Source organism: Excalfactoria chinensis, chromosome 17 (assembly GCF_039878825.1).
Source record: "Excalfactoria chinensis isolate bCotChi1 chromosome 17, bCotChi1.hap2, whole genome shotgun sequence".
NCBI lineage: Eukaryota > Metazoa > Chordata > Aves > Galliformes > Phasianidae > Excalfactoria > Excalfactoria chinensis.
In genome coordinates this window covers 9361058-9387439 of record NC_092841.1, presented here as the reverse complement: position 1 = coordinate 9387439, position 26382 = coordinate 9361058, and the positions used below count along the sequence as shown (strand labels likewise).

Sequence of the window (26382 nt, the reverse complement as noted above, 5' to 3'; positions counted from 1 at the left end):
TGCTGTGTTCCTTACTTCATATTCCATTGCTGCTATGGCTGTAGTGGTAACAATGCACCTTGCTTGCTCCGCAAGTAATGCCTCTTATTTCTTGCCATGGGAACAACAGCGGATAGAAGCACTGCAGTTGGATACAGCTACGAAGAAACGTTTTCCAGCATGGTCACCTATTCCAAGTTGCAGCTGCACTCTTTGCTCTCCCTGCTGTTTGTAGGTGAGTCCCAAGCATTACCTTGACGTTACCTGCATGCATTTGTTCTCTTTAAGCTTTCAGAGAGATTTAATTTCGAGGCGTTTTCCTTGTTGACACTTGAACTGAACCCAGGATGTGAATGTTAAGGGCTTGAACCCCAACAGTGGGCATTTCTAATAGGTGTCATGGGCCCAGCGCACCCCTTTGCTTCCAAAGGAGCGAGTGGCACAGCGTGGTGCACAAAGAGCCCTTGTGGGATGGCTGCTGGGGAACGGCTCAGCCTTGGGGTCCCAACAGTTTGTAGTTTGTTCCTGAAGCGAGGCTGAAAATAAAGGCTGTCTGTGTGCTGCTCAAGGTGTACTTCAGGAACATGAAGTTTACCTACAAAGAGCTGCATAGACTTAACAAGCATGAACCTACAGCTGTACAGCTATGGGAAAGGGAGCCATGGAAATCAAATGAAGAAGTTCCTCTGAGAGCTCAGCTGCTTTTATTTGTACGATCATCTTTAAAATGTCCATTTTGATTTGATGTATATATACAGATTTACTATTTTGATTTGATGTATATATACAGATCTACTATTTGTTAAATGCCTCCTCGGGGTTCTGTAGGAACAAGAAGCTCATTCATTGGAAGGAGATCTCGCTCCAAAAGCTTTTCCTGGATGTGTTAACGCTCCATCCCGGGGCTGTGCTCACTGCTGAGCCGGGAGAGCAGCGGTGTGTGCCACGGCCCCCCTGTGCCCGCCCTGCGAAGGACCGCGATGTCACCCAGCTCCAACCCCCGCTGTGTGCAGGTCCCCAACCAGCAGCACACGCTGCCCGGAGCCGCGTCCATCCCGGCCCTGAATGTCGGCCGGGCTGGGCCGGGCTGGATGCGGCTCCTGCACACCCAGGAGGTGGAGCCGATGATGGGCGGCCATTCTATGGCCATGAGTCGGCACAGCAGCGCACCTACAGCACGCAGCAGTTACAGGAAGCCTCGTGGCTTCCAGACGAGCGACTCATCAGCGGTGACTCAGGGGAATCTCCCCACGCAGTGACGGGGAGTGACGTGAGTGACGTGACGGGGCGGCCGAGCGCGGAACCGCCGCCGGGACGGGAACGAACCGGGAGCGCGGGCGGGGCGGGGCCAGCAGCCGAGGGGGGCGGGGCGGGGCGGGGCGGGCAGCGCGCTGATTGGCTGCCGCCGGGGCTCGCCAGAGGCCGGCCCGGGGCCGGAGGTGGGCGGGGCGTCTGCGCTGCGGTTGCCGTGGCGACGACCCCGCCTCGGCCGGGTGCCGCCCGGCGCGGTTGCCATGGAGACGCGGCCTGCAGCTGCGGGCGGGAGGACGTGCGGGTTGGAGGGTACGGGTACCGGTACCGGATGTGGGTACCGGATGTGGGTACGGGTACCGGATATAGGTGTGGGTACCGGGTACGGGCTGCGTCGGCACCGCCGTCAGGCGGCTCCCGGTCCGCTCGTTATCCGCTTATCCCGCGGAGCTGCCGACTCGCCCCCATCTTGTTCCCCGCCGTCTCCCCGCGCTCTTCCGGCCGCTCAGCGCCCTCCGTCTGCCGCCTCCAAGTCTCTATCTATCTATCTACCTATCTATCTCTCTATTTATCTCTCTATCTTCTCTCTATCCCCATCCGTCTCTCTCTCCTGCTCCGGGATTCCCTTCTGCCTTCTCCCGCTGGCCGTGAACCCGCACGTGGCCGCCATCTGCTCCAGCCAGCCCGGCCCTCTGACCCCCCCCCCCCCCCCCCCCCCCGCCCTCCATCCCACACCGATTCCCACCCGTTTCCCCGCCGACTCTTTCTTTCCCTCCTGCTTTTCTCCCCCGTTTTCCCGGCGCTCTGATCCCATCCCCCCCTTTGCTCCATCCCTGCTGTGCCGTGGCGGCGGAGCAGCTGCCATGTGCCTCGTGGAGCCGATCTGTGCTATTGCTCTATGGAGGACCCCAGCTGTGACAGGCCAGGTGACGGCGGGTCCCCTCCAACCCCGATGAACGTTTGGTGCTGTGTGCTGCCTTCTTTCTGCCTTCTTTCTCCCCCTGGTTTTGCTGGGGATGCTGCATCAGCTCTGTCAGAACGTGACACCCGCATCACTCCTGGGGCACAGAAAGGAGCGGATTCGTTCCTTGTGCTCTGAGCACAGCGATGAGGGTCGGGGCCTGTTGGACGGGGGGGTTTGTTGGAGGAGGTCTGAAGGTTCCCATCGTTCCCCAGCTCTGTGGGTTGGAACGTGATTGGCTGAACGTGGACTCCAGTGCTGTGCTGCCCAAGTGACCCTGGATGAGGAACAGCTGGGGCTGATCTACCACCCAGCCGCCATTTTCCTTTGCTAAAAGAGGCTGATGGAAATCTCGCTGTGCCGGGATGGGGGCTGACAGGGGAACTGACAGCCTGCTCCTTCTGGATGTGCTCTGATTAGATCTTAATGGCCATTGTTGCTATTTATGCTGCATGGTTAAGCTGTGCTTGCTGGAAGATGTTGTCTCACATTTGTGCCATTTCCTTGGCCATCTTTTCATGGCATCAGATATATTTCTACTGTTCTTCTTTTGCCTGTCCTGCTTCCGGGCAACTGATGCAATTTATACTTAAAATTGCGCTGTGAGCTCTATTATGGTCATTACCAAAGCTAGTTGGCAGTTAGAAACACTGCTGCTTTTAATGGCAAAATGCAATCTCCTCCCCTCCTAAAACACGCTTCTAAGAAATACAGAGCTCTACTGTGGAAAGCAATATCCTGAAATTACAGGAGTGCATCCTGCCTGTTCAATACGTGTGGGTGCCCCAGCCCTGCAGGCATGCAAGGCCAGGCTGGATGTGGCTCTGGGCAGCCTGGTCTGGTTGGTGACCTGCACACAGCAGGGGTTGGGGCTGGATGAGCACTGTGGGCCTTTGCAACACAGGCCATGCTGTGATTGTTTTCTCAACCCCCTGTTTCCAAAACAACCCCTGACTTCAGTTTGATCATCTCAATGAATTAATAGACCAGAGTCGTAGTCTTATTTTTGATTCCTGATGCAAAGGCCTTGTCTTACAGCGTATGGCTAAGCTTAGCAATGATGCGTGCGTTGGTTTTCAAGACCTTTACAAAAGTGTTGTGATACTTCATCAGCTAATGGACTGAGCACAGCTTCTTTCAGTGCCTTTGGAGTCCAGAGAGCTTCTTGTTGATGTATTTCATCTTTAATGTGCTAATGGTCGGGGATGGAGGGGAACATCAGATGTGTTTGGAGCAATGGGAGCTGAGAGGGAGATTTAAAGGAGCAGATTTTTGTGCAGCGATGCACGTTAGAGGCAAGGAGGCCTCAGAGCATGGCATGTGAGTATCCAGCTCTGTGTCCTACAACCAGCTTCTATCTCTGCTCACAAAAAGGCAACGCTGTCACTTGTGCTGCGTCGCAGGCTGGGGCACAGCTCGAAGGTTGCAAACAAAAAGGAGAAAATACAGTTTCCTTTGAATTGCCTTAAGGATAAACAGAAATTCCATGCCAGCAGAATTAGAGGACTGTCAGATTACCGCGTCGCCGTTGGGTTTGTTTGTGGGTTAAAATGATATTCAGATTGTGGTGTGCTTTAGCATCGCTTCTGCTGATCTGGAAATCTCTCTCTTTTAAGGAGATTAAAGAGGCACCATTTGAAAGGCGTGCTTGTCTGATCTGTTGTTCTCTGCGGCCCTGCTTATCCACCCGAGATTATCTGGAGCCACTGACACAGAGCAGTGAGCACAGGGAGGGAAGCTGCAATGACCCCACGGGGTCGGGGTGATCTCTGAGCAGATATTACTTCTTTATTGTTATTATTATTGAAATCAGCTGTGATACAGGTGGTACCTCTGGGAATGGGTGTTTTCTTGCTATGATTGTGTGTAAGGCAAATATGGAGAACAAACAGAAATGAAAGAGGAGCAGATAAAGGGTCACAGCGGATGGGAAAAAGGCCCAGGAAGGACAACAAGATAACGGTAGGAAGAGAAGACAGATGCTACACTGCGGTTCATGCTGCCGATGGATGGAAAGGCCCAATAGTGCGTTACATGAGAAGGCTGGTGTGGTTTGATGTGACCTGTCAGAAGTGTCTCTTATCTTAACGCCACTCTGCAGCTCTCCTGCTGTTCTGCTGCTCTTCAGTGCTCACTAAAAGTGCAGCGTTTCTTTGAGCGACCGAATCTTTTTGTGCCTCTGTGCTCCATCCGCACAAAGGGGAAAAGGAGATATTTTCCCACATCAAAACATAGCGGTGTGTAATTAGATGGGGAAATGTTATCCCTTGGCAGTTCAGTGATAGAAATCAAAGCAAACTGTGTCTAAAAGTGACCGACAGCGGTTGGTGCAGGGAAGTCGACAGGTTATAGATTTAAAATGCAGTTGTAGCTGTTGTGTGTGCAGTGACTGGATGGCTGGTTTCTCTTAGTTATCGGTCTGAATTGTTTTCTGTCATCTTCTGCTACAGATCTATTCCGGAGTTACTGGAAGGACAGACAGAGCTTCAGTGGTAAGAGAAAGAAAGGAAAGAGCATCGGAAGTGGCAGTTCCCTGCTCTGAAGAAGATGCTGCACGTTGTTGTGAAGCAGCTGCACGAGCTGCGTGCCAATTATAACAAATTAAAAGAGGATTTTGTCTATAACCTCCACATTTTGGAAGAAAGAGATAAAGAGCTACAATCCTATGATGCCACGTTCAGTCGTCTGAAAACATGTGAAAGCGCTCAGCAGGCGGAGATTAGCAACCTTAAAGTACAGCTGGATCAACTGGAGCAACTTCTGGTCAAAGAAAGGAGAAAAAGAGCTGCACTTCATTATCGCTACCAGCAGAACCTCGGAGATAACTTAGAGCTGGAGCAGTTTTGCAGGTGAGGTGCAGATCACGGTAGGTGCCGCTGCATGGAGTGCACAGATACCCACATGAGCAGAGCCCGTCAGTTCGCATGTGTTTATGAAAGGCAGCTCCTGCTAGACGGACCCAGTTTGCTTCTTGGATGGCTGGTTAGTGGACGAGAGAGAGGCTGCTGATGTTGTTTACTTGGACTTTAGCAAAGCATTTGATAGTGTTCCCCACAGCTTTCTCCTGGAGAAAACTGCTGCTCGTGGGCTGATCAGATGTACTGTCTGTCCACTGGGTAAAAACTGGGTGGATGGATGGGTGCAAGGGGTCACTGTGAATGGGGTTAGATCTGGTTGCTGTCTGCTCACACAGGGTGCTCCCCAGGGCTCAGCACTGCAGCAGTTTTGTTTATCATTTTTATCAGTGATCATGATGAAGGAATTAAATGCAGTTTCAGATTGCAGATGACACCAAGTTGAGTGGAATGGTTGATCTGCTTGAGGGTAGGAAGGCCCTGCAGAGGAACATGGATGGGCAAGATCTATGTGCCAAGTCCAATCGCATGACATTCACATGATATTGCCTGGAGAGGAGAAGGCTCCAGGGGCAGCTGAGAGTGGCCTTTCAGTATCTAGAGGGGGTATACAAGAAATAAGGGAACAGATTTCAGCAGGTTGGGGTAGGACAGGGGGAAATGGTTTCCACTTAAAAGAGGGCAGGTTTATATTGGATATAGGGGATTTTTTACACAGTGGCACAGGTTGCCCATAGGGGAGGTGGTGCCCCATCCCTGCAGACAGCCAGGCTCAGGGATGGGCTGTGAGCACTGATGGAGCTGTGGGTGTCCCTCAGCACAGGGCTGGCACCAGATGCCTTTGGGGTCCCTTCCGACTCCAACCATGTTCTGATTCTGCGATTCCATGACATTCAGCACGGCTACGTAGCAGACCCTGCACTTGTGATGTAAAAACCCCACGCAGCGTTACAGGCCTGCGGAAGGATGGCTGAGCGTTTGCCAGTCAGAAAAGCACCTGGTTGAACGTGAGCCAGCAGTGTGCCCTGGTGGCCACGAAGCCCAATTACATCCTGGCTTGTATGGAAATAGTCGGGACAGCAGGACTGGAGAAGTGATCGCTCCTCCACAGCCGGCGCTGATGAAAGCACACCAAGCACTATGTTCAGTTTGTACCACTACCAGAAAGACACTGAGCTGCTGGAATGCGTTCAGAGGAGAGCAACAAAGCTGGGGATACAGGAGTTTAAAGAAGTGGCTGAGGAACTGTTATGGTGAGGGAAGATGTCATTGCTTTCTACAGGAACCTGAAACGAGGCTGCAGCAAGGAGAATGTCAGCCTTTAATGTCAGGTGACAAGTGAGCAAACGACAGGAGATAAGGAAATGTCCTCTAAGTGCACCAGCAGAGGTTTAGATTGGAAATGAAGAAGAATTTCTTCACAAGAAGGATGGTTGGGCATTGAAACAGGCTGCTGTGTCTGATGGGATCTCTTGAAGTATCACCAAGGGAAGAGTGGTGGGACTGAAGACAAACTGGTGTCATTTGACTTTGCTTACATGGCAAAATCCACTGACCTGAAAACTGCAAAGAAGGGGAGCAGGGGAAGACAGGAGAGTGGGGGGGGAAGTTGAATCATGGAAAAATGATCCGCTTGGATCCTCCTCGGGAGCTTCACCAGCGAATATTCGCTATGAAAGGCTCCAGGGGAGGATACCTGGGAGTGTATGAGGAAAGGACATTTGTAAAGAATGCTGTTCAGATCCTCGCGCTGTTTGGTAGCTGGGAGCTGTTAGTGGTGTTTTACATGGGGAAAACAAAACGCTGAACTGACTTAGTGAACCATACAATATACACGGCATTGTGTGACCTTTTCAGATTGAAACTGGAGACCTGGGAAGAACTTGTCTCACGCTTTAAAAAGGAGATCAAACAGTGCGCCCTCTTGTCTCGTGTTACTGTAAAAGGTTCATTCACTTCTCATGTGCAAGATGATTTTTATGAAGCGATTGCTAGTTATGAGCAGTGGCAGGAAGGTAAAAACCGTCAGCAGTGATGGTTCCTTTAGGAAATTATCGCCTCTTGTATTTCCAGTTGTGTTGTTCAGAAAGTGCCTAATGTGGTTTATTTTCTTTATAGGGCAAAGAACAGTCACACCAACCATCAGCATGAGCAGCGCGTGAGCCTGAGACACTGCATGGACAGAAAGCTCCAAGAGCTGCAAGGGGAGCTCGATTGTCAGAAACAGGTACAATGCAGGGAAATAATGCCACCCAGCAGTCATTTATTTATTGTGCTCTGCCTGAACATTGCTGTATTTTTGTAAGGTTGTAGCTGTTTTTACCTTCTTTATGTCGCCGCTGTTACATTGGTGAGATGCATAATGACAGATTAGAAAAGCACGCACTACTTGTTTGGTAGCTGTGGCCTTATTTGTCTGGCAGCTGTCCCTCGTGAGGAACTGCTGGGAATGCTTTTAGTAATCTGAGATTGTGTAAGATTACTTGATGGAGCTGCGCACTGCTAAATTTGTTAACCTTGAAACTGCAGAAGGTCAGCCCCTGGGAAGCAGCAGCAGCCTTAGGCAGGATGGGTGATGCATGTTGCTTATCATCCTCCTGACTGCCAGGCTTTTCCCTCATTCTGCCTCTTTTACTGCCATCGTTTCATCATAAAATCATTGTCTCACTAACTGGCAATGGAATTTGACCTTCACCTGGGATACTTCAGGGACGGGGTGCGGTTTTTCCCACCTTTGTATATTTTAAAACCTTCAAACAATACCTTCTTTATTTCTGTATTAAAATGATATCACAAGGACGTCAAATAAGGTTCATTCTTGGCCTGTCATCCAAACAAGCATATATTATAAATGAAAGTGGTAAAAGGGATTGTTAGGCAATTACGGCTTGAGTGCCCTCCCATTCTAATCTCCTTGCCCTCAGTGTGGTACATCTGCTAAAATAACGTGTCTGAGGGCGGTGAGGCTTTGGGACAGGCAGCCCAGAAGCGCTGTGGATGTCCTGTCCTGGAGGTGTTCAGGGTCAGGTTGGATGCAGCCCTGGGCAACCTGATCTGGTGGGGGCAGCCCTGCCCACAGGAGGGGGTGGGACTGGATGATCTTTAAGGTCCCTTCCAACCCAAGTCATTCTGTGGTTGATTATATGAAACCAAGAAGACACTGAATAACAACTAGTGTGAAAGGAGCTGTACATAGAGATAGGAAAGGAGAGATGCAGGACTAGTGTTGGCATGGGTAATAGGCAAAGGAAGCACAGAAATGGAAGGGACCTCTGGAGAACCCCAAGTCCAAACCCCGGCTAACACAGGATTCCCAGAGTGGGTTGCACTGGAAAGCATCCAGCTGAGCTCTGAATATCTGCAGAGAAAGAGACCTCATGACCTCTTCAGCAGTGCTCTGTCACCACTTGGATATGGATATGGCATAGGTCATGTGGGCCTAACAGGAGCGTGCTGGTGCCATACAGTGGCACACATAAGGGAAGATCTCTTACAGAGTATTGCTCGGGAATGAAGGTTTTTACTGTGCTCCACTTTTATTTCACAGACATTTCAATCTGATGACAAAAGTTATCTCAGGGAAGATATCCCTGGCTCGGAAGTCCAGAAGCTGCAGGAGCAGAATGCCAACCTTCGGGCTGTTATTGCACAGATGAGGAAAGAAATGGAGAGCCTCGATGAGCAAACACCATCTTCAGGGCCTCAGAGAGAGCAAAGTGTCCATGGCCACACTGCAGGCATCTCGCCGGTCACTGCTGCTGTCCCGATGGGAAGGGCTGAAGGTGCTGTCACACCGCTGGCTGTGTAAATGCCTTTTTCCTTAGGGTAACAGGAAGAGTTCCAAACATTCCAGTGTTAAAAACACATAATGCTTTGAGCTGCATCCCGCTCTACCAAACGCTGTCACAAAGTGCCAGGTCACCAATAGGTTTTGTTGGCTTTTCTTGGAAGCATTTATTAGATCACTAACTACAGACCTCCATCTTTTTTTTGCCTTTGTTTTCCCTATGGGAAAGTCAAGGCTGACAGCACAAAGGAAGGAACTATGGAAGGTACATCCAGTTGGATATATGTTGTGGTAAATTGATGGACATTTAGGAAGTTTGGTTTTTTTGGCACAGGCCTGTTTGGTGGGAAAATGGCTTTTTTTTGGTCATAAACATTCTCGTTTGGACCAGAATTCACATTGTTCTCCTCTCTGTTTATTTAGGTTCACTCTGCACAGACCGAGTTTCAGGGAGAACCATGTTGAGCAACATGAATGGCAGCTCAGGCAGCTCAGGTTGTGTAGGAAACCCAGGCACAGAAAAGGTAAGAAGAGGTTTCAACCAGCTAAAATAAGGCTGTGTGTAATTAAGCAAAAACAGCACATTAATTGTGGTCTGAACAGATATTGAAATGCAAGATGGCCTTTTGGGTCCTTCCGACTCCAACCAGTGATTCCATCCCGGTTCTTGCGCGTCACGGCGCTGCGTTCCCCCAGATGTCCGCTAGGGGGCGGTGCGGCACTGGAGCAGCGGGGCAGCCTGGAGGAACGCGTGGTGCTGAGCAACCAGCGGCTGTGTGCTCTGAGTCGCGGGGATTTCTTACAATCACGGGATGGTTGGAGTCAGAAGGGACCCCAAAGGCATCTGGTGCAGCCCTGCGCTGAGCAGGGACACCCACAGCTCCATCAGTGCTCTCAGCACATCCCTGAGCTTGGCTGTCTGCGGGGATGGGGCACCACCTCCCCTATGGGCAACCTGTGCCAGTGATTTCTTTTGTGGTTGAATGTGCTGCACATTGCTAACAAAATCTTGAAAATGGGCTCTCAAAAACAGACTGTGGGCTTCAAATGTGCACTTTGCTTTCAGCTCCTTTCTAAGGCATGTTTGTACCGAACTCTTCAGCATGTGGACGAGTTTTCAAAATATTGTTATAAATCTCATCTGTTTTCTCAGGGATCAAATAACAGAGTTATGGACAAAGAGGTGATGGATTTTGGCTCCGCCTCAGCTAACTGCTGTCCTGGTGGTGGTGTTCAGCATGGAGTCTGCTGCACGCCGCAAGGAACACCAAATAAACTGAAGGAAGCAGTGAGAACAAAGTCAGTTCTGAGCCAAGAGAAGCAGCAGCTGATTGAAATGGGAAACAGACTCAGAACAGACCTTGGAATGATGTTAAAGGAAGGTAATGTATTCTAGAGAATAAAACCCATCAATCTGTTCATTCTCTGAGCTGTGGAGAAGTAGATTTTAATACCAAAAGATGCTGCTCATGGCTGATCCTTGAGCTGCATAAGTTGTGTGAGGCTGCCGTGCTAACTGCTGCTGCCCACATAACCTGTGCCAGGGGCTGCTAACACAGAGTAATGGCAGGCTTTGGTGTAGGGCTCCTTGGTGCTCAGGTAGTGTGGGAAATGGAAGCTGAACTGCCTCTTTGAAGAGCGGAGAAGCCACGGTTTATCTCTTGTGCTGAAAGTTATTTATGATACTGCAAAGCAGGAGTATGTAAGGAGTGTATAAGTGTGTAAGAGTAAGTGAGAAAATGTTACTGTGGGCGTTTAAATGCTGTGCAATTAAATGGAAAACAGTGCTGGGCCATTTCCACGTGGTATTGAATCTCCAGTGAGAAGACAACCCTTGCTGGAAATGCCGTATTGATAAGAACAGCAGAGAATGTTTTCCTCCATTTTTTCCCTCTTTTATAGGACTGTGGCATCCTACGAGCCCAAAGCTCTGCACAGTTTGTGTTGGCTCTGGTGGCCTTTCTCCAAGAGAGCTCGTCAGAAGAACACAGTGTCAGCTTTCAGCTTTAAGGCATCTGCAACACCAGCTCATAACTCAGGTAACGTGGTGATCATGAAGAGTTAAGCCAACTGATATCGTCTTCCTTAAAATTCTACATCAAAATGCCTTTCATTGACTTCAGACTTTTTTGGGGAGGACTTCACTGTTTTAAATCATTGTTTTCATCTAAGGAACTTGAGAAACACTTGTGTTGATGCAGTATAACTGCGTTTCCCATTTATGAAGGCAGAACATATAATGAACACATCTGTAGTCTTTTCTAACTAGAATATAACTTTTAATAGTTAAAATAGTAGTTTTCCTGAGAGAGACAAATGGCTCAAACCTGGCTGTCCCAGTAGTTAGTGGCAAATCTCCCAGTGACTTCACTGGAGTCAAGATCTCACTGTGTACTTTACTCAATTGATCAGCAGGTTTGTTCCTGTGAGGATTGTGTCAGAGCAGCTGATTGTCGTCGTGGCTTTGAGGGCAGCAAACAATGTTCTGTCAGGAAGGGTTGTTGCTCTGAGGCATGGAACTCCAGTCAAATCATTAACCAAGTTCAGCTGGGGAAATACTTCCTTTGGGAGCCTTGCTGGGTCACTTGTTTCAGTGAGCCATCCCTGAGTAAAGAAGAGTGGGATTTAGGAGTGATTTTGTTGTTGTTTTGGTTTGGTTTTCCCTTGTGCTCAAGTGGAATACCCTGTATTTCATTTTCTACTTCCTTCCTTTCGTTCTTCCACTACATATTGCTCAGAAGAGTCTGGTTCAGCTGTCTGCTCCTCCTCCCACCTTCCTCACCAGATATTTAGGCATGTTGATATGATTCCTCCTGACGTATCTCTTCTGGAGACTAAACAAGGCAAGATTCCCCAACTTCTTGTGTGTGCAGCAGATGCTTCAGTCCATCCATCATCTTTTTGGCTGTTTGCTGCACTTGCTCCAGTATGGCTGCATTCCTTCTACTACACTTTCTATTTCTCTGACCCCTCCTGTTTCCTATAGTGCCGTAAAAGTCATACCATTTTATCTTGCTTCTATAAAGCAAATACCTTTTGAAACTCCATGGTTTGCTGAGGATTAGTGTTTGTGTGTTTCCAGTTGTTGTGCTGAACTCCAGAAGCAGTCCTACCTTTCCCACTGTAGGACTGCTTGGAGGTTGTGGTTGAAGTGGTATCAATGGGGCTATTCCAGCTCTGGAGACATTTAGGGTAATGTCTGTGACAGACGTGCTGGATTTTGTTCAAACTAGAAGCAAGGATCTCCCTTCTTACATTGAAGCTGTTCATCCTCAGTGTTCCCATTCCAGGCTGTTTTTAACCCAAAATGTACCCACTGAGAACCCAACCCCTCAGCTGAACCATACTTCAGTAGTTTTTCCTTCTGTAATTTAATCACAGAACAAAACAAAAGTGAAGGATGACCCAGACAACATAAATTTGATTAACAGGCAGGATAATCATAACAGCAACAGTAAGAAATGAAGGTCACAAACAGAAATTAATAAGGAGTTTATTTGGAGGATAGTTTGGCCCTGTTGATCTGAAGGAGATATGTATTGATTTAGTATTATTTATATTGAATTATTTTAAATCTAGCAGTGTGACAGCAAAGTGAGCTATAAACGCATTATTTCGAGAGGCTGTGAGTGATTCGTGTTAATGGAATATTTTGTGTTAGGAGCTGCAGTTTGCAAAGGAACAGCATCTCTCCCGGATCTCTTCTTTAATTGCCCGCCCCATCTCAATGGGAGAAAAAGCTCCCAGCAGCTGTGGAGAAGAAACAGAACCGTTGTCTGCTGAGGTACGGTGCCATTTTACCACTGGTCTGCTTTGCCTTCAGCTGGATTTTCCAACTGGAGTCCCTCGCCTATGCTTTGCTGAGAGACGTATACATTTAATGAATGATGCTTTGTTCCTATACAAAATAGTGTTGTAAGAGAGCTTTATTGTAACACTTAATAAACCAGGGTATCTCAATGACTTCTATGAAGTTCATCTTGTACAACATTTCCAAATCTAAACCAATAATTTTCCTTTTCTGATCTTGCCTCTGTGCTGAAATACTTCCATCTTTCTAAGGCCACGAGTGTTAAACTGTTTTCAGATGTCTTCAGAGTGAAATGTATCTTTATAAGGTGGCATTTGAACTTGCGCAGGTTCAGCTCGATTCCTCTGCTGGAAATTATGGGCCAAAGCAACAAAAGGCAACTGCTGCATCCTCAGAGGTTCCAAGTCAGCCACCCAAGGACAGCCCTGGTCAAGCCCAGCAGGTCTGGATTTCTTCACCTGGAGCGCACAGTTCGTGCCAAGGTATTTGGCAAACTTTAGCAATGGCATCAAGCTCTTCTCTCAGTCCTCAGCACAATCCTCAACAAAGTGAGCGTGCTTTGCAAATAACCATAGTATTTAATTCTACTAGAGAAAACCAAGTGCAGCAGTGAATTCTGCCCCTTTCCACTAACTTTAGTACATTAGCACTCCTGGTTGTCATAGCCCTGTGGTCTCAATCTAATGATCTAATCAGTTACTTTAAGGCACTTTTACTCTTGCTTTGGAGTTATCCAACCATTTAGAGTACAGCTCTCTGCATTGAATGCTATTTTTACAAACTCTCCTTTATTTCTCATCTTCTTAAAAACACTTATGGAAAATGCAAATACTGTGCTGACATAATCTAAACACTATTTGGGGCGCATATGAAAGCATCTATCTGAAAGCTGCACAGTCCATGTGTTGCCAAGGGACTGTTAGATCCAATTGTAAAGCTGTAAATCCTCACTGAATGATTATTTTTATGGCAGTGTAATGGCCATAATACTACTTAATGCACTGAGACCTGAAGGCTAGAAGTGAGATCACAAGCGTAACACTGTATGTGCTGCAGGCACAATGAACTAGAGCTTGTTATTTACAAGTATTTTGTAGCCCAGTGCAACAAGTTGCTCAGCCTGGAGAAGAGAAGGCACCAGGGATATCTGATAGTGGCAGTTCAGTATCTAAAGGGGGGTTGTAGGGAAGAAGGGACCAGACTTTAGCAGGGTTGGTTGGATGGAACATGGGGAAATGAAAAACTGTTCTAACTTTTGCCAGGGATGGAAGAAAACATGATGGCTTTAAATTATAACACTAGAGAAACCTTAAGGGTGGCTAATAATGGAGTATGTTGCTTTGGAGAGGTGTTGACTCTTCTTTATTGAAGGTCTTTGTAAGTAGAGACAAAGGTTTTTTCAGAATGCTTCAGGTCAATATGATTTTCATTTCTTAATATGAGGCACAGACAACACTAAATTGCTTCTTAGAAGGGTTGGTGTGTGTGTGGTTTATTTAAAGCCAGTTTTGTTGTTATCATTGACGTTATTATTACTGAGACTTAGTGGCAGCCGTGGAGTGATGTGGCAGCCATGTAGCCTTTATGTTAATAGTGGTCTGTAACCATGATGAAGATACCTGTGTGCAGTTATAACCTGTGTTATATACCTGTGTTTGGACTCTTTGGTTCAGAAGGGACTGATGGCTCAGGCACTGGAGCACATGAATGCACAAGAATGGATTGAGAGAGCTGGGTTGTTCTGTCTGGAAAAGATGGAAGATCTGAGAGCTGCTTTTACATAAAAAATATGTAATAGCTAACAGGGCTTTCAAAATGGATGTTGGACTATATTAGCACAGTTGTTAACAACAGCAGTATACTACAGTGCCAAACTCATGTGCGTTGACAGAACTGTAGGACTAGAATGATGCAGTGCTGAGAGTCACTGTCCATGTGCTGTTCTTGTGGGTCTGGGGCTGAAAGAGGAAGAGTATTTCAGGTCAGGTCTCTATTGACAGGATAAGCAAAAGGATGTCTTTGAAACATTGATAGCACCATGCAGTTTCATGCTGCTTTGTGTGTGATGCAACACAACTGGCAGCCTTACAAGGACATCAGTTTCTTAATGTCTAGAAATTGCCAGCCACCATTGCAAAACTTACTGTAGATTTTTGAGGATCTACAGAACAGTGAAAGATGATACTGCCAAAGCAAAACAGTCAGTGAGGGGTAGCACTTTGTGGAGAACAACAGCGGATAGAACCCTTACTGAACTGGAGCAGCTTGGTAGGTGTCTTTCAGATAGAAGTGATGCACACATAGACTTGAAAGCCGAGTAACAGAAGGTGATTTGGAACAGAGGCAAGTGAGTCTGCTTGCTTATTCAAGCATCTATTGTACAAGTTCAGTGCTGTACAAATCTGTCATAGCAGTAACTGTTTTATGTGTGTTCCCTGTGAAACAGCAAAAGATGTAGCGTGATAATAATTACGTTGTGATCCTTGTACATTTTTTCATGTAAGCCCCACAGTTTGATGTACTTGCAGCACGTGACACAATTCAGTGACTCCATACCTTGGGGTGCTGATGATACATGTGTTAATGCTGAGTGGACTGTGAGGTGCTTTGTTCATTTCACCATCGAATTCCGAGCTTATGGAAACTTCCAAAGGAAGTCACAGACTAAAAAAATGCTCATTTTCTCTCTTTATTCTACCCGCTAATTGTTAGTTTGTGCTGTAGGGATGAGAGGGTTTAAATATTTGTTTTGTGTGTAGATTCTGAAGATAATCAGGGAGTAGAAGGAGCATCAGCTCAGACCACTGATGCCATCACTCCATCACAGAAGGCCATCACATTGATGAGGCACAGTCTGCCCTTGCTGAAGCTGTGCTGGCTATCTGGGGTCACCTGTTGGAGGACATGTTCCATGGTCTTCCCAGGCACAGATGAGATGCTCCTGGCCTGTAGTTTCCTGGACCTTCTTTTGTATCTTTCTCAGAAAAAAGTGATGTTTCCCTTTTTCCAGTCGCTGTGGGCTTCACCCAACAGCCATCCTCTAAAGAAAGTTACTTGTCAGAAGAGCTGCATGCTTGCCTCTCAAAATCATGGCACACATACAGTAGTGTGATTAGCTTCTGTACAAGCTGCAAGTTTTACAAAGACAAGTGTCACCTTGTAGAGTTTGACCATAAGACCACGGATTACAGCCAGTAGCATGAGAGGTGCTTTGTGATACCATGTGAATTGCTCCTGATCAACTGAGTCTCCTCAGGTCAGCAGAGACAGAGGTCAGAGCAAAGGGAACACAAGGCAACGTGTGTCTGCACTTGTAATGTCCCCATTTGCTTTATGCGCTTTTGGAGTAGGTGAAACTTTGCATTTTCCATGCCAAAGTAGGACTCCGGTTTTGGTGGATGGTCCCTCTGCACTTTTGAGAACCCTCACCTCCACAGCCATTCCCAACAGAGGCCCCAGGGTGATCAGACCTGTTTACACTGTAGCCTAATGAAGACAATAAGATGTCTGAAAGCAAAGTCGCTTTTCTGGTTTACTACTTGAACTTGGAGTTCCTTTTAACCACTGTTCTCATTGTTACTTTTACTTGCAAAGCTCAGTGCTCTGAAATTCTACACTTTATGGATCAAAAGTTATCTTAAGTGTTTCCACACTAGACAGAATTTCAACAGCTTTGACATCACTGACAGTTCTAAGAGCAATCCATGTGGGTAAAAAGCTGGCCAGAGAAGGAATCTAGTAAAATATTAACACACACAACGAGCGCTCTGGCTTTGGCTCTTGCTTCATTCGAACTCCAAGAAGAGCTAAAGAAAGGCTCCTGATTTCTCCTCTGTTGCATAAAACTTTTCATCTTTGAAGTGCTCCACAAATATTAACTAATCCCCTCGTTACGTTTTCTTCGCTTCAACATTCTTCTGCTCAATAGGAACTTGTTTGAGTTGGTGTTCTTTCCAAAGCACGGTCAGACATGAGCAAATAGCTGGGGACTCCTTTTTTAAAGAACATTTTCCATTGGGGAAATGCCTGCGTCTTTCTAGAGCTGAACAACAGCAGCAACAGGTCATAAGAAAATAAAACTCGGGGCATATTGAGCTGTGGCCATAAGCACAAAGCATGCAGAGGATACATTCAGCATTTCAACAACACGTTGTTGGGTCTGTTTTCAAAAGCAGCTGGGGCTCCCAACTGCTCTCACAGCTCTTGTTGGTGAGGTCACTTCTGAAAGCGATTTATAGGCTTAAAGTCAGGCGTGCCTTTTCCTTATCTGATTGTTTGTTTGCTTGTGGAAATCAAGATACTGCATTGAAATTTCTTGCCACTGTGCATATCCCTGCTGATTTTACTGAAGGTCCTTTGGGCATGAGAGTAATGCCAAGCAGAACCAGAACCAGATGAAGGTCTGTTTATTCAGAGTTTGCTTAGGACCTTGCCATTCAAATAGCATTTCTAACTCTGGGGCGCTGGTTGTCTTTTTCTGCTTTGTAGAACCAGCTTTGCCAGTTGCAGTTTAATTTGTTTAGATTTCTGTAACAGCGCAGATTTTTGTCTGCCCCAAACTGTTCAGTAGCTTGTGTTCCATGCTGTTGTTCCAAATAGCTAAGCAGTCTTTAATAGTTGCAACTGTAACATCTTCAGTGCCAAGAAACGAGCACAGTGAAGACCTGAGAGGAAGGGATGCATGCAGTGCACTGGCACTTGGTTGCTTTGCCTTTGGATCTGTAGGTGTAGGGCCTCCCACAGGATGTCTGAGAGCCGTGCCCTGGTTTGACTTCAAAGGGTCCTTCAAAACTGAGAGAACCTTTCAAAACCAGACCAGTGCCGGCGGGGTGATGCTGCCGGAGATACCCACTGCTGTTTCTTCAGACCGCAGATGATATTCTCATTCTGCTATGGCTCCTGATCAAGAAAAATAATCTCTGAAGCTGTATCCATTACGTTCCAAACAGCGCCTCCCGCTCTGCTCCAAAGGATTGATATCTGTGTGAAATTCTGCTTTATTCTCTGACAGACAATTCAAGTCCTTTTTGCAGGAAGGACAATGCACCCAAAGCTCTTCCATGGGCTCAGTTCTCCTCGCTGCCTCCTGCTCTGTGGGTAACCACGAGGTGGCAAGCTGAACGTTTCATAACGATGGCACAAGAGCCCACTGCTCTTTTGCCACCTGCAATAACAAATGGCAGCAGGCCAACCCAGCACAGATGTTGCACACCCGTAAGTGAACAACTGCTTCAATCTGAGCCTGAACACAAGAATGATTTCAGCGTGTCGTGTTTTCAGGCTGGCCGCAGCAACATGTTTTGCATGGAACTATAAACCCCCAAGAGATCAATTCATTCCAAGTATCAAAGAGTATGTTTTATTTTTGTCCACGTCCGATTTTGTTTGGGCTTTCTGTGCTGTGCTGTTGGTGATGAAAATTTACTTTCTGCTAGTAACTTCTGTGTGATGAATTCCATACCTTTCTCATGCTGTACCTGGCTCTGGAAGCCGTCAGTCCTAAACATTTCCAACTAGCACAGAGTGCTGCAGTAGGTGTTATTCTGCCTGCTGCTGTCTGCTTTGGCTCTCTATGAATCTGAAGCTAAAATCGCAGTGCACTGAAAAATAAGAATTAAGCAGTTGGAGCCAAACACCTTTAAACATTACGTACAGCTTACAGTGAATGCTGCGATTGGCCAATTGCACTTATCTGACATAGTAAAGCTGTGATAAGGCTGTAGTTCATTTCGTTGGAGGTAGATAGTGGTTTTCAGAGAATGATGTGATAGACCACAGGACGGGCTCCCATCAGTACTGAGATCAGTCTCTGCTTCCCAACCAAAGGGACTGCACTTTTAGTCCCCTCTAGCACACAGAAAATAAGGGTTCCCACTGCAAATGCCTTCCTGTGCAAAAGCAAAGGGAAACAAACAAAACCCACATGATAATAGCAGTAAGGCAGCTTTGCCAAGCCCACAGAGCTGCCTCTGAGCCCTTTGGATCAGGCTTCTCCTAACGCATTTTACTACAGCTCTCATGGCTCCTGGTGGTTTCTTGAAAGAGATCAAACGATTGCAGCCAACTCCTTCATCACCATTTCACAATATGGGAGTAGGTAGGGCTAACTTCGCCTGCTGTTATTCAATGTGTAGCTATTGTGTCTTCTCTCACAGGGGAGAGAAAACGTGTAAAACTTGATGCTTAAAAACAGCTGAACAGGTAGGTGGTGCTTGAGTTGCACCTTCTGATTAAATGCAAACACCAGCACAGAGTGCTTTTATCAATTTGTTTGTTTATATATTTGAGCAGTGGGGGTTGAAATCACGCATTCAACTGAGCAACCTGGAGAACATCAGGAACAAGGCAGCGCCACGGGTCAGCCTGAAACGCACACAGCAGGTCTGGCAGTCAGAGGTACCAAGCTGGAGGTTCAGCAGAAGCTAAAACCCAGGAATCCCCCTTGTTTGTACCCCATCAAACGAAAGATCCCTCCTACCGTGGCCAAAATCCGCAACTACAACATTAAAGACTGATTTATTTGTTGGCTGCAGGTTCTGTGTCTGCTATTCATACGTAAAGGTGATCTAAATATCGCTTTGCTCTTCATTTTTATATATCATCAGGTTGGGGTGTTTGAGGTCAGAAGAGAAAACAAACACTCCGTCCCATGTCGTCAGCCAGCATAAAGGGTTAATCCGCATACGTGGTGAGATTACAGTCTTCGCTGTTAATACAGGTTTATTTTAATTATATGCGTTCAATATTGCTTGCATCATGGATTTGGAAATGCCCATTTAATACATATGTAAATCCTTGTGCCTTTAGGCAGAGCTTCCAGGTCTTTAGGAAATATTTGTTGAGAAACCGTAGATGCGATTTAAGCTCAGAAGTGGGATGCACCAACCTGCTTGTTGTCTTACAATGAGCGATGCAACCGTTAATCCCGCACAGCCACCTTAGCACTTGAAAGAACGGGGGGTTGGAAAGATCACACCTTCTGTATTGTCTCTCATCTGCTGCTGTCCTTTCCACTTGTTCAGAGCACGAGAGAGGATAAAATGGAACTGCCGTCCTCACACCAGAAATAATGGTTTTGTTAAGCAAGAGATTTCACCAAAGTGAGTGAAAAATGTTCCTCAGCAACTCTATAGAATGTTGCAGAAATGTTGTGAGAAATAGAGAATAAGAGGAAACCCAAAGAAACCCGAGTGGGCTGTGATGTAACGGGGGATATCCGTGTGGTTAGGAACGTTCCAGGATGCTTCAAATGTAATCAGTGTATTCTTCTCACATTCCCAGCAACGCTGAGCTTCCTTGGGGTATTCCAGTGTTGAACTACGAGTAAAGGAAATAGATGCTGGAAGAGGAAGGGGAAGGGGAAGGGGAAGAGGAAGGGAAGGGGAAGAGGAAGGGAAGAAGGGGAAAAACCCTTTTGAATGGATAATTACTGCAGCAGATTGGACAGAGAGGTTACAGAGTGTCCCTCTGTGGAGATCCCGTGTGCCGGGCAATGCAGTGCTGTGCACCAGGAGGGGCGGTGAGGGCTGGTCTCAGTGTCACTTAACTGAACAACGCTCCTCAGCTGCAGCTGAAAATGTGAAATCTGAGCAGGATTAACGAGGAAGAGCGTTTGTTTGCTCGTTTCTTTTCCCTTTAGCACTTCTTTCCCAGCACTGCTCACTAACAGCCGTGCCCTCTCACACCTGCAGCACGGCAGTAAACCGACCTGAAGCAATGTGTATTTTCTGATACTTCCTGCTGCAAACACCTCACTTTCATACCCGGGTGCCATGATGTCACAGTCACAACCCTAAACCTGAGTCAGTGTCACCGAGGTGTTAGTGAGGCACGATGAGAACCGAGGAAAGCTTTTTCCTGAATGAACTGCCTGCAAACCCCATCCCTGCACTCAGCATCTGACGCTGCTCACGAGCTGGAACAACACGACGTGTTCCCCTGGACCAGGCCCTGAATGAGCTCTTTCTGTAGCTCAGAGCAGAGCGGTTTCTAACAAGGACAAGAATTTTGGCCCAGATCACACCACGTTTCAGCTCTCCCTGGTTATTCCGAAAGCACCGTGTGTCAATTCCAAAGGTTTTCACAGTTGCAAGTTACACTTTACTCTTTTTTTCCTCCCGATGTCACGTTTTTGGTGCATGGAGCTGCACGGTGCAATGGATGTTGTGCAGCTGGCTCTGAAAGCAACGTGCCATCGGGAAAGGAGCGTTTTGTTCCACAAGCAGCACAGCATCTGAGACTGGGGATCGTGACTTCCATCCCCTCCATGGCGGAGATAGAAGCTCTTGTCCTTGTTGTTTGCTTTGTGGGATTTCTTTGTGTCTGTTTGTTTGGGGGTGGCTTGGTCTGTTTTTATTTCCCGTGTGTCACCTGGCATGCCTGGTCCTGCACTGCTCTTCCCAGGAAGGCAAATTTAATCTATTTGGTTCCCCTGAGAAACAGGTTTCCTTCAGGCAACGGTTGATACCTCTTGATTGAAACAATCCAATTTCATGGGGAAAAGGGCGCTCAGTTGTACATTTGTAGCTGTAAGAACATGATGTATGAGTGCAGGCCACAGAAATGCTCCCAGGGATGGAACAGCCCAACGTGGACGGGCTGAGGGCTGGGGCTGTGCAGCCTGGAGAAGGGAGGGCCTGGGGGGAGCTGAGAGCGGCCCTACAGGGCCTTCAGTCCCTACAGGGGCTGTAAGATGGGGACGGGAGGTTTAGATTGGATACAATATACACCGTGGGAGCTGAGGCAGCGGCACATGGGATGGGAAAGAAGGGTGGAGGGGTGGAACCGCAGCCGCCACCGACTTGTGCAAAGAAAGGAGAGCCCAGAAATGCGACCACGGGGAAAGGCGGAACTCGGCGGACCCTCACAGCTCACCCCGCCCGGCTCCCCGCGGTGCCGCTCCGCCAGGTGAGGCCCTTCCGCCCCCCGCCGCCCCGCTCCCGCCCACCGACGGGCACAGATCCGAACCGGGGCCGTCCCGCAGCGCCGTGTCAGCCCGGAGCGGGGCGGCGGGCCCAGCACGGGGCAGCGCATCCCCGGCCGGCGTGCCCGCTGACCTCTGGTAACCTCGGCGCCGCGCTCCGCCGGGGTGAACGACCGCCGGAAAGCGGCCCAGCGCTGCTCGGCTCCGCCGCCGGCGGCCTCGGCCGTCCCCCCCGCAGTCAGCACATCGCCTTATCGCCTAGCAACACCCCACGGGCTCCGCCATTGGCACGGCCGCGCCCCCGCCCACTCCTCCCCGCCCCCGCGTTGGGTGCCGGCCCGGCACTGCGCGTCCCTTTTCCCTTTGTGCGCCTCGGCCCGGAGCGGCAGCGCCTCCCCCCGCCCCCCTCGGTGCGAGCAGACGGGCTGGAGGCGGCGGAGCGCTCGGAACGGCAGAACGCGGTCGGGGGGCGGGGCGGGGCTCGAATCGGTGCCGCGGGACCCTCCTGGGTCCGCCCCGGTGTGCCCGGGACCCCCCCCCCCCTCCTCATCCTCATCCTCATCCCCATCCCCCTCCCCCTCCCTCGGAACGGCTCCGGCGGGCAGGGCTGGCATCACCCCGGGGCCGGCTCAGGGCGGCGCTGCCCCGGCTCTCATTGGACTGCGGCGAGGAGTAAACCGTCAGCCCATGTGGCGTGGCCGCCGGAGGTGGTGGCTGCTTAAATAGCGGTGGGAGCTAGAGGGAGACAGTGAGGAGAGCGCGGAGCATCGGCCGTGCGCAGCCCGGCACCGGCGGCCGCAGCGCCCGAATCCCGCGGAGAGCCGCCCCGCCCCGCCCGGATCCTCCCGGCACGAAACGTCCGCGCTACGAAGGTACCGACCGGCATCGCCGCGGCCTCCGCTCCTTCCTCGGCGCCTCGCGGCCGGGCCGGCTCCGTGCGGTCCTTCCCCCGGAGAACGAGAAGGTTCCGCGCAGCCGCCTCGTGCCTCCCGGTTCCCTTCGCCCGGCGCGGCCGTTCCTCCCGCGGCACAGCGCTGTGGAGCCGAGCCCGCTCCCCGCCGGCGGGCGGTGCGGCCGTGGGCCGAGCTCTGCATTGTGCCGCCGGCGCACGGCCATCTTGGCGGCGGGCGGAGAGCCGGGCCGGGCCGCGGGCGGTGAGGCCGCTCGGCTTTGGAGCCGCGTGTGGGGCGATGCGGAGCGGCGGGCGGCGCTGAGGGGAGCGGGGCGGTGCGGGGAGGGCTGGGAGAGCTCGGTGTGTGCGGCTGTCGGGACGGCTCGGGGCGATGCGGCATCGCCTCACACACACACGGCTTTTATTATTATCGCTTATAACCATTGGTCGTACCCCGCTCGTGCTTTGGATGCTGCGGTTCCGTCCGGGTCGTGATGGCTGTTTTCTCCCTTACGTCCTCGCTCAGATTTCATTCTCCTCCTCTGGCATAGGGGGAGCAGCCCCTGCGCTGCTCCAGCTGCACAGCTTGGGTTTTACCTGGCGTTATTCTAATCCTTACCCTGAAAGGAGCAGCGTTGCACCCAGTTATATTAATAATTCGGAGCCTTTAGAAACAAAAGGAAATAAAACGTTGGTGCACTGGAACAAAAGGTGAACGAACCTCCTGAGCTCTGCGCTTCTCGAAGCAAATGGGAAGTGAAGGCACGCGTTGAAAGGCTGCGTTTAGTGAGTGAGTTTGGAGGACAAAGGCCCGACAGGGAGAGGAGCTACAGAGGGGTGTCACCAAAAGCTGAGATGGCATCGCGGTGTAACACAGGTCTGGTTACTGGGAGATCAGCAGGGCTGCCTTGGTTCTCAGTGTAACCTCACCTGCCTCTCTCAGCCCGCAGTCCTGAACCCGGCTGTGTTTGCAGACACGAAGCGCTGTTTGGAATGCAGAAATGCTCCGCTGCTTTTCCATTTGTCTCGTGGCCGGTGGTACGGATCCCGCCTGCAAGCAGGAAGGGACACTGAAAAGGTCTTTGTGAAGCTGGAGCTGTGATGCACAGATTGACATCAGCCCGAGGAAATGAAAAGCATTCCCTGTTTGCTTCTGTTCTGTGGAGCTTTATTTTTGGAGACGGGCCTTACAGCTCCGTGCAAGAGATGCTGCTGTGAGGTGGTGGCTTTAATCGTACCTTTTATGAACGGTAACTGCGGATTAGGGAAGCTGGGTTAGGATGCAGTCAGGTTTAGGAGCTTAGGAAGCAAACCTTCGGTTGCTGTCTGTGCTGAAGGAGCAGTTGGGAGATCCCAGCAGGCCGGAGCTGGTGGCACAGACGTGGTGCTGAGGATTCTGTCCCACCACAGTGACAGCAAAACAGGATCTGGGAGCTCTTCTTTTGTCTCTGTGCTTTCTTCCAGCCGCCCTTAACTGCAGGTGAGCGGAGGTAGAGCAGAGCAAGGACAGTGTTCTCTTTGGAGGTTGGTGGGTTGGTACAGGCTGGGAATTGAGACGTGCTCTCCTGCAGCCTCAGCTGGAGCCGCTAGAGATGGTGGTAACAAGGACCGCGCTTTTCTTCTTGGTTTTCAGTACTGGAACAAGCCCACCTTGTCAGGCAGCCAATGTGGGAGGCAGATAACCAGAGCACGAGTGTAAAGTGATGAAAGCTGTTACTAGTCAATAACACCAGAAGGGATGGTTAGTTATTACCGTTCTCAAATGGAATGAGTCAGCAACGCAATATCGTTGCAAGAAAAGATATTGTGTAAATGCAGTGAGGTGATAGTTTATGGCTAAAGGAGGTTACTGCTGGGACGTTCAGGGCCTTGGTGTCTGATCCATGAGAACCACGGGGAAAGTAGGAGAAGATGGGTGCTGGATGGTGGGTCCAACAAAACAGCCTTAAGGAGCTGGAGGGTCCCATTTATTGCTCCGTCTTTCTCAGTCTCCTTCCCCGACCCATTGCTGTTTGCCTTCCTTGCCAAATGTAATGGGAATAATTCCTTATGTGTATTTCCTGATATCAAATCGCCTCTGAAACAGCTGTAGGAAGAATTGTCTTTCCTGGCTGCCAGTGGCTTCAAGCACTGCGCACTGTGTGTGATCTAACAGGGATCCACAGGGAAGGGTGAGCATTGGTGAGCATGGTGAGTGGTGAGCATTGGTATATGGAAGCACCGGGAATGTGCCATCCGGGAGCAATGGCAGACACTAACACGGCACACCTGCTCATGAAAGAAGTCCAAGGACATCACGGGTAGCTGTAACATCTGCTTGAATCACTGTTTAATCAAGGATTGCTTCATTTCTGATTCCTTCTCTTCCCACTGGTTTTCTGCAGTAAACCACCTCAATTGCGTGTCACTGGCTCTGTAACTTGCATGTTATCCCACCAGGCATCTGGAGCTCTTCGTACACAGAGGACTGGACGTAAACCCTTACGCTGTGACCCTTATTGCCCACTTGCCCAGCTAAAATGAACTTCTTGGCCTTTATTCTGCATTTTTGATGACCGCAGCATCTTATTTTTTGCTGCCTCTGACACAGTTTTGCTCAACTGTGCTGGCAAAAAGGGCCTTGACAATGGGCTCCACTTCTGTGTCGGAGCAGTGCTGTGTCGGGGTTGGCCGTACGTGGATGGAGCTTTTCTGCTGCTCTGGGGAAGGGACAATCCCACATGGGAAGCTTCAGTCTTCTGAAACGCAGCACTTCTTCCCTTGGACACCATCACCCAGGAGGATGAGGCACAGAACTGAGCTGTTATCACTGCGTGTGGCTCTTGTATCACACCTGGCCTGTAAGCTCTGTGCCCATATCCATTATTTCTCTGCAGAACTGCTGTGTGTATAGCAGAACTGTGGGCTCTGCTGAGCCTTCCAAGCATCGTGGTGACCCCAACCCAATAGAGCTTTGTGAGGGGAGAGCAGAGCAGGCTGGGCTCGGTACAACTGGCTTTACTTTTGGGGTGTATTTTCCCATTAAGGCTGTTAAGCACTTGGCCTTTCCCGTTTCCCTTCTGAAGCGAAGACTCAGCGTGGAATGGAAATCGTGTTGTCTGCAGTATTTAACACAAGGCTGAGAAATCCCAGGTGTCCTTTGGAGAGCACTTTGGGTTTTGCTCCCAGGAGGAGTGGGCTGGGTGAGGTAACAGCTCTTCTGCCTCAGAGTGTTGCATAATTGCACGGTTACTCCACAGATGTGGATGGAGATAAGCACTGAGGAAAGAAGAGTATGAGGGATCCAGCGAAGGATGGTGTGTGTGCTGCACTGCCGTAAAGGCTGGGTGGAGCAGAGGGCTGTGGGGTCACCAGGCAGGTGTGATGCTGTGAGCCACACAAGGCCTATTTCTTGCTTAGAAAACCCATCAGTTTCTGAAAGAGGCTGTGAAAATATTCCCAAATGAAACTTCTCTGGTTGGAAAAACAGCTATCCATCCCAGCACTTATCTCAGAGTACCCAGCGATGCTGTCCTATAGGGGAGGAGATCCAGCCCCAGCAGTGCTTCTGGGAAGTGCCTGCATGGCCCTATGGAGCGTGATCTGCACCAGAAATCCAGCACCAAGTCTTCCAGCATGAAGCATTTCCTTCAGAACTATTAAAGCAAACTTACAACACCCAGTTTTCATTGTGATTTTTTACTTATTTCTTAGAAATCCTACTTGTCAGCTCTGGAGGATGTCTTTGGGTATCTTCCTCCACTTAGCAGAAGGGTTTAAGGAAGCCTTGTGAATGCTTGCTACGTCTTTTGTTCATGCAACCACGTGTGTATGTAGAGGAGAAAAACAGATACACATCTCACTTGTCTACGTAGGGTCTACTAACTATAATGTGAGCTTAACTGGAACATCAGGTTAACTCACCTCCTTTATGCTTAGTTAAT

General features: G+C 49.2%; 2 protein-coding genes across 8 annotated transcripts in view; both read left to right on the top strand.

The window, feature by feature from the left end:
* The first annotated feature begins 1112 nt into the window (after positions 1-1112).
* CCDC57 (coiled-coil domain containing 57) lies at positions 1113-19858 on the top strand. Of its 7 annotated transcripts, none has more exons than XM_072352126.1 (11): positions 1413-1542; positions 4642-5040; positions 7165-7273; positions 8594-8828; positions 9257-9357; positions 9987-10215; positions 10736-10872; positions 11249-11344; positions 12495-12617; positions 12973-13126; positions 18936-19370. In XM_072352126.1, the coding sequence occupies exons 2-11, from the start codon at positions 4739-4741 to the stop codon at positions 19157-19159; spliced, it is 1710 nt and encodes a 569-aa protein (XP_072208227.1). In that variant the 5' UTR covers positions 1413-1542; positions 4642-4738; the 3' UTR covers positions 19160-19370. The 7 variants fall into 7 exon arrangements, with proteins under 7 accessions (XP_072208233.1, XP_072208227.1, XP_072208234.1 ...); XM_072352133.1 differs by lacking the exon at positions 11249-11344 and adding an exon at positions 18800-18845 and having other exon boundaries at positions 18936-19175; XM_072352127.1 differs by lacking the exon at positions 1413-1542 and adding an exon at positions 1940-2156.
* Positions 19859-21932: 2074 nt separating this feature from the next.
* The window catches only part of FASN (fatty acid synthase), a 33198-nt gene continuing 28748 nt past the window's right edge, over positions 21933-26382 (top strand). Inside the window, exon 1 of the mRNA XM_072352107.1 lies at positions 21933-22439. The gene's annotated coding sequence lies outside the window, so the exon portion shown is untranslated. The remainder of the gene's footprint in view (positions 22440-26382) is intronic.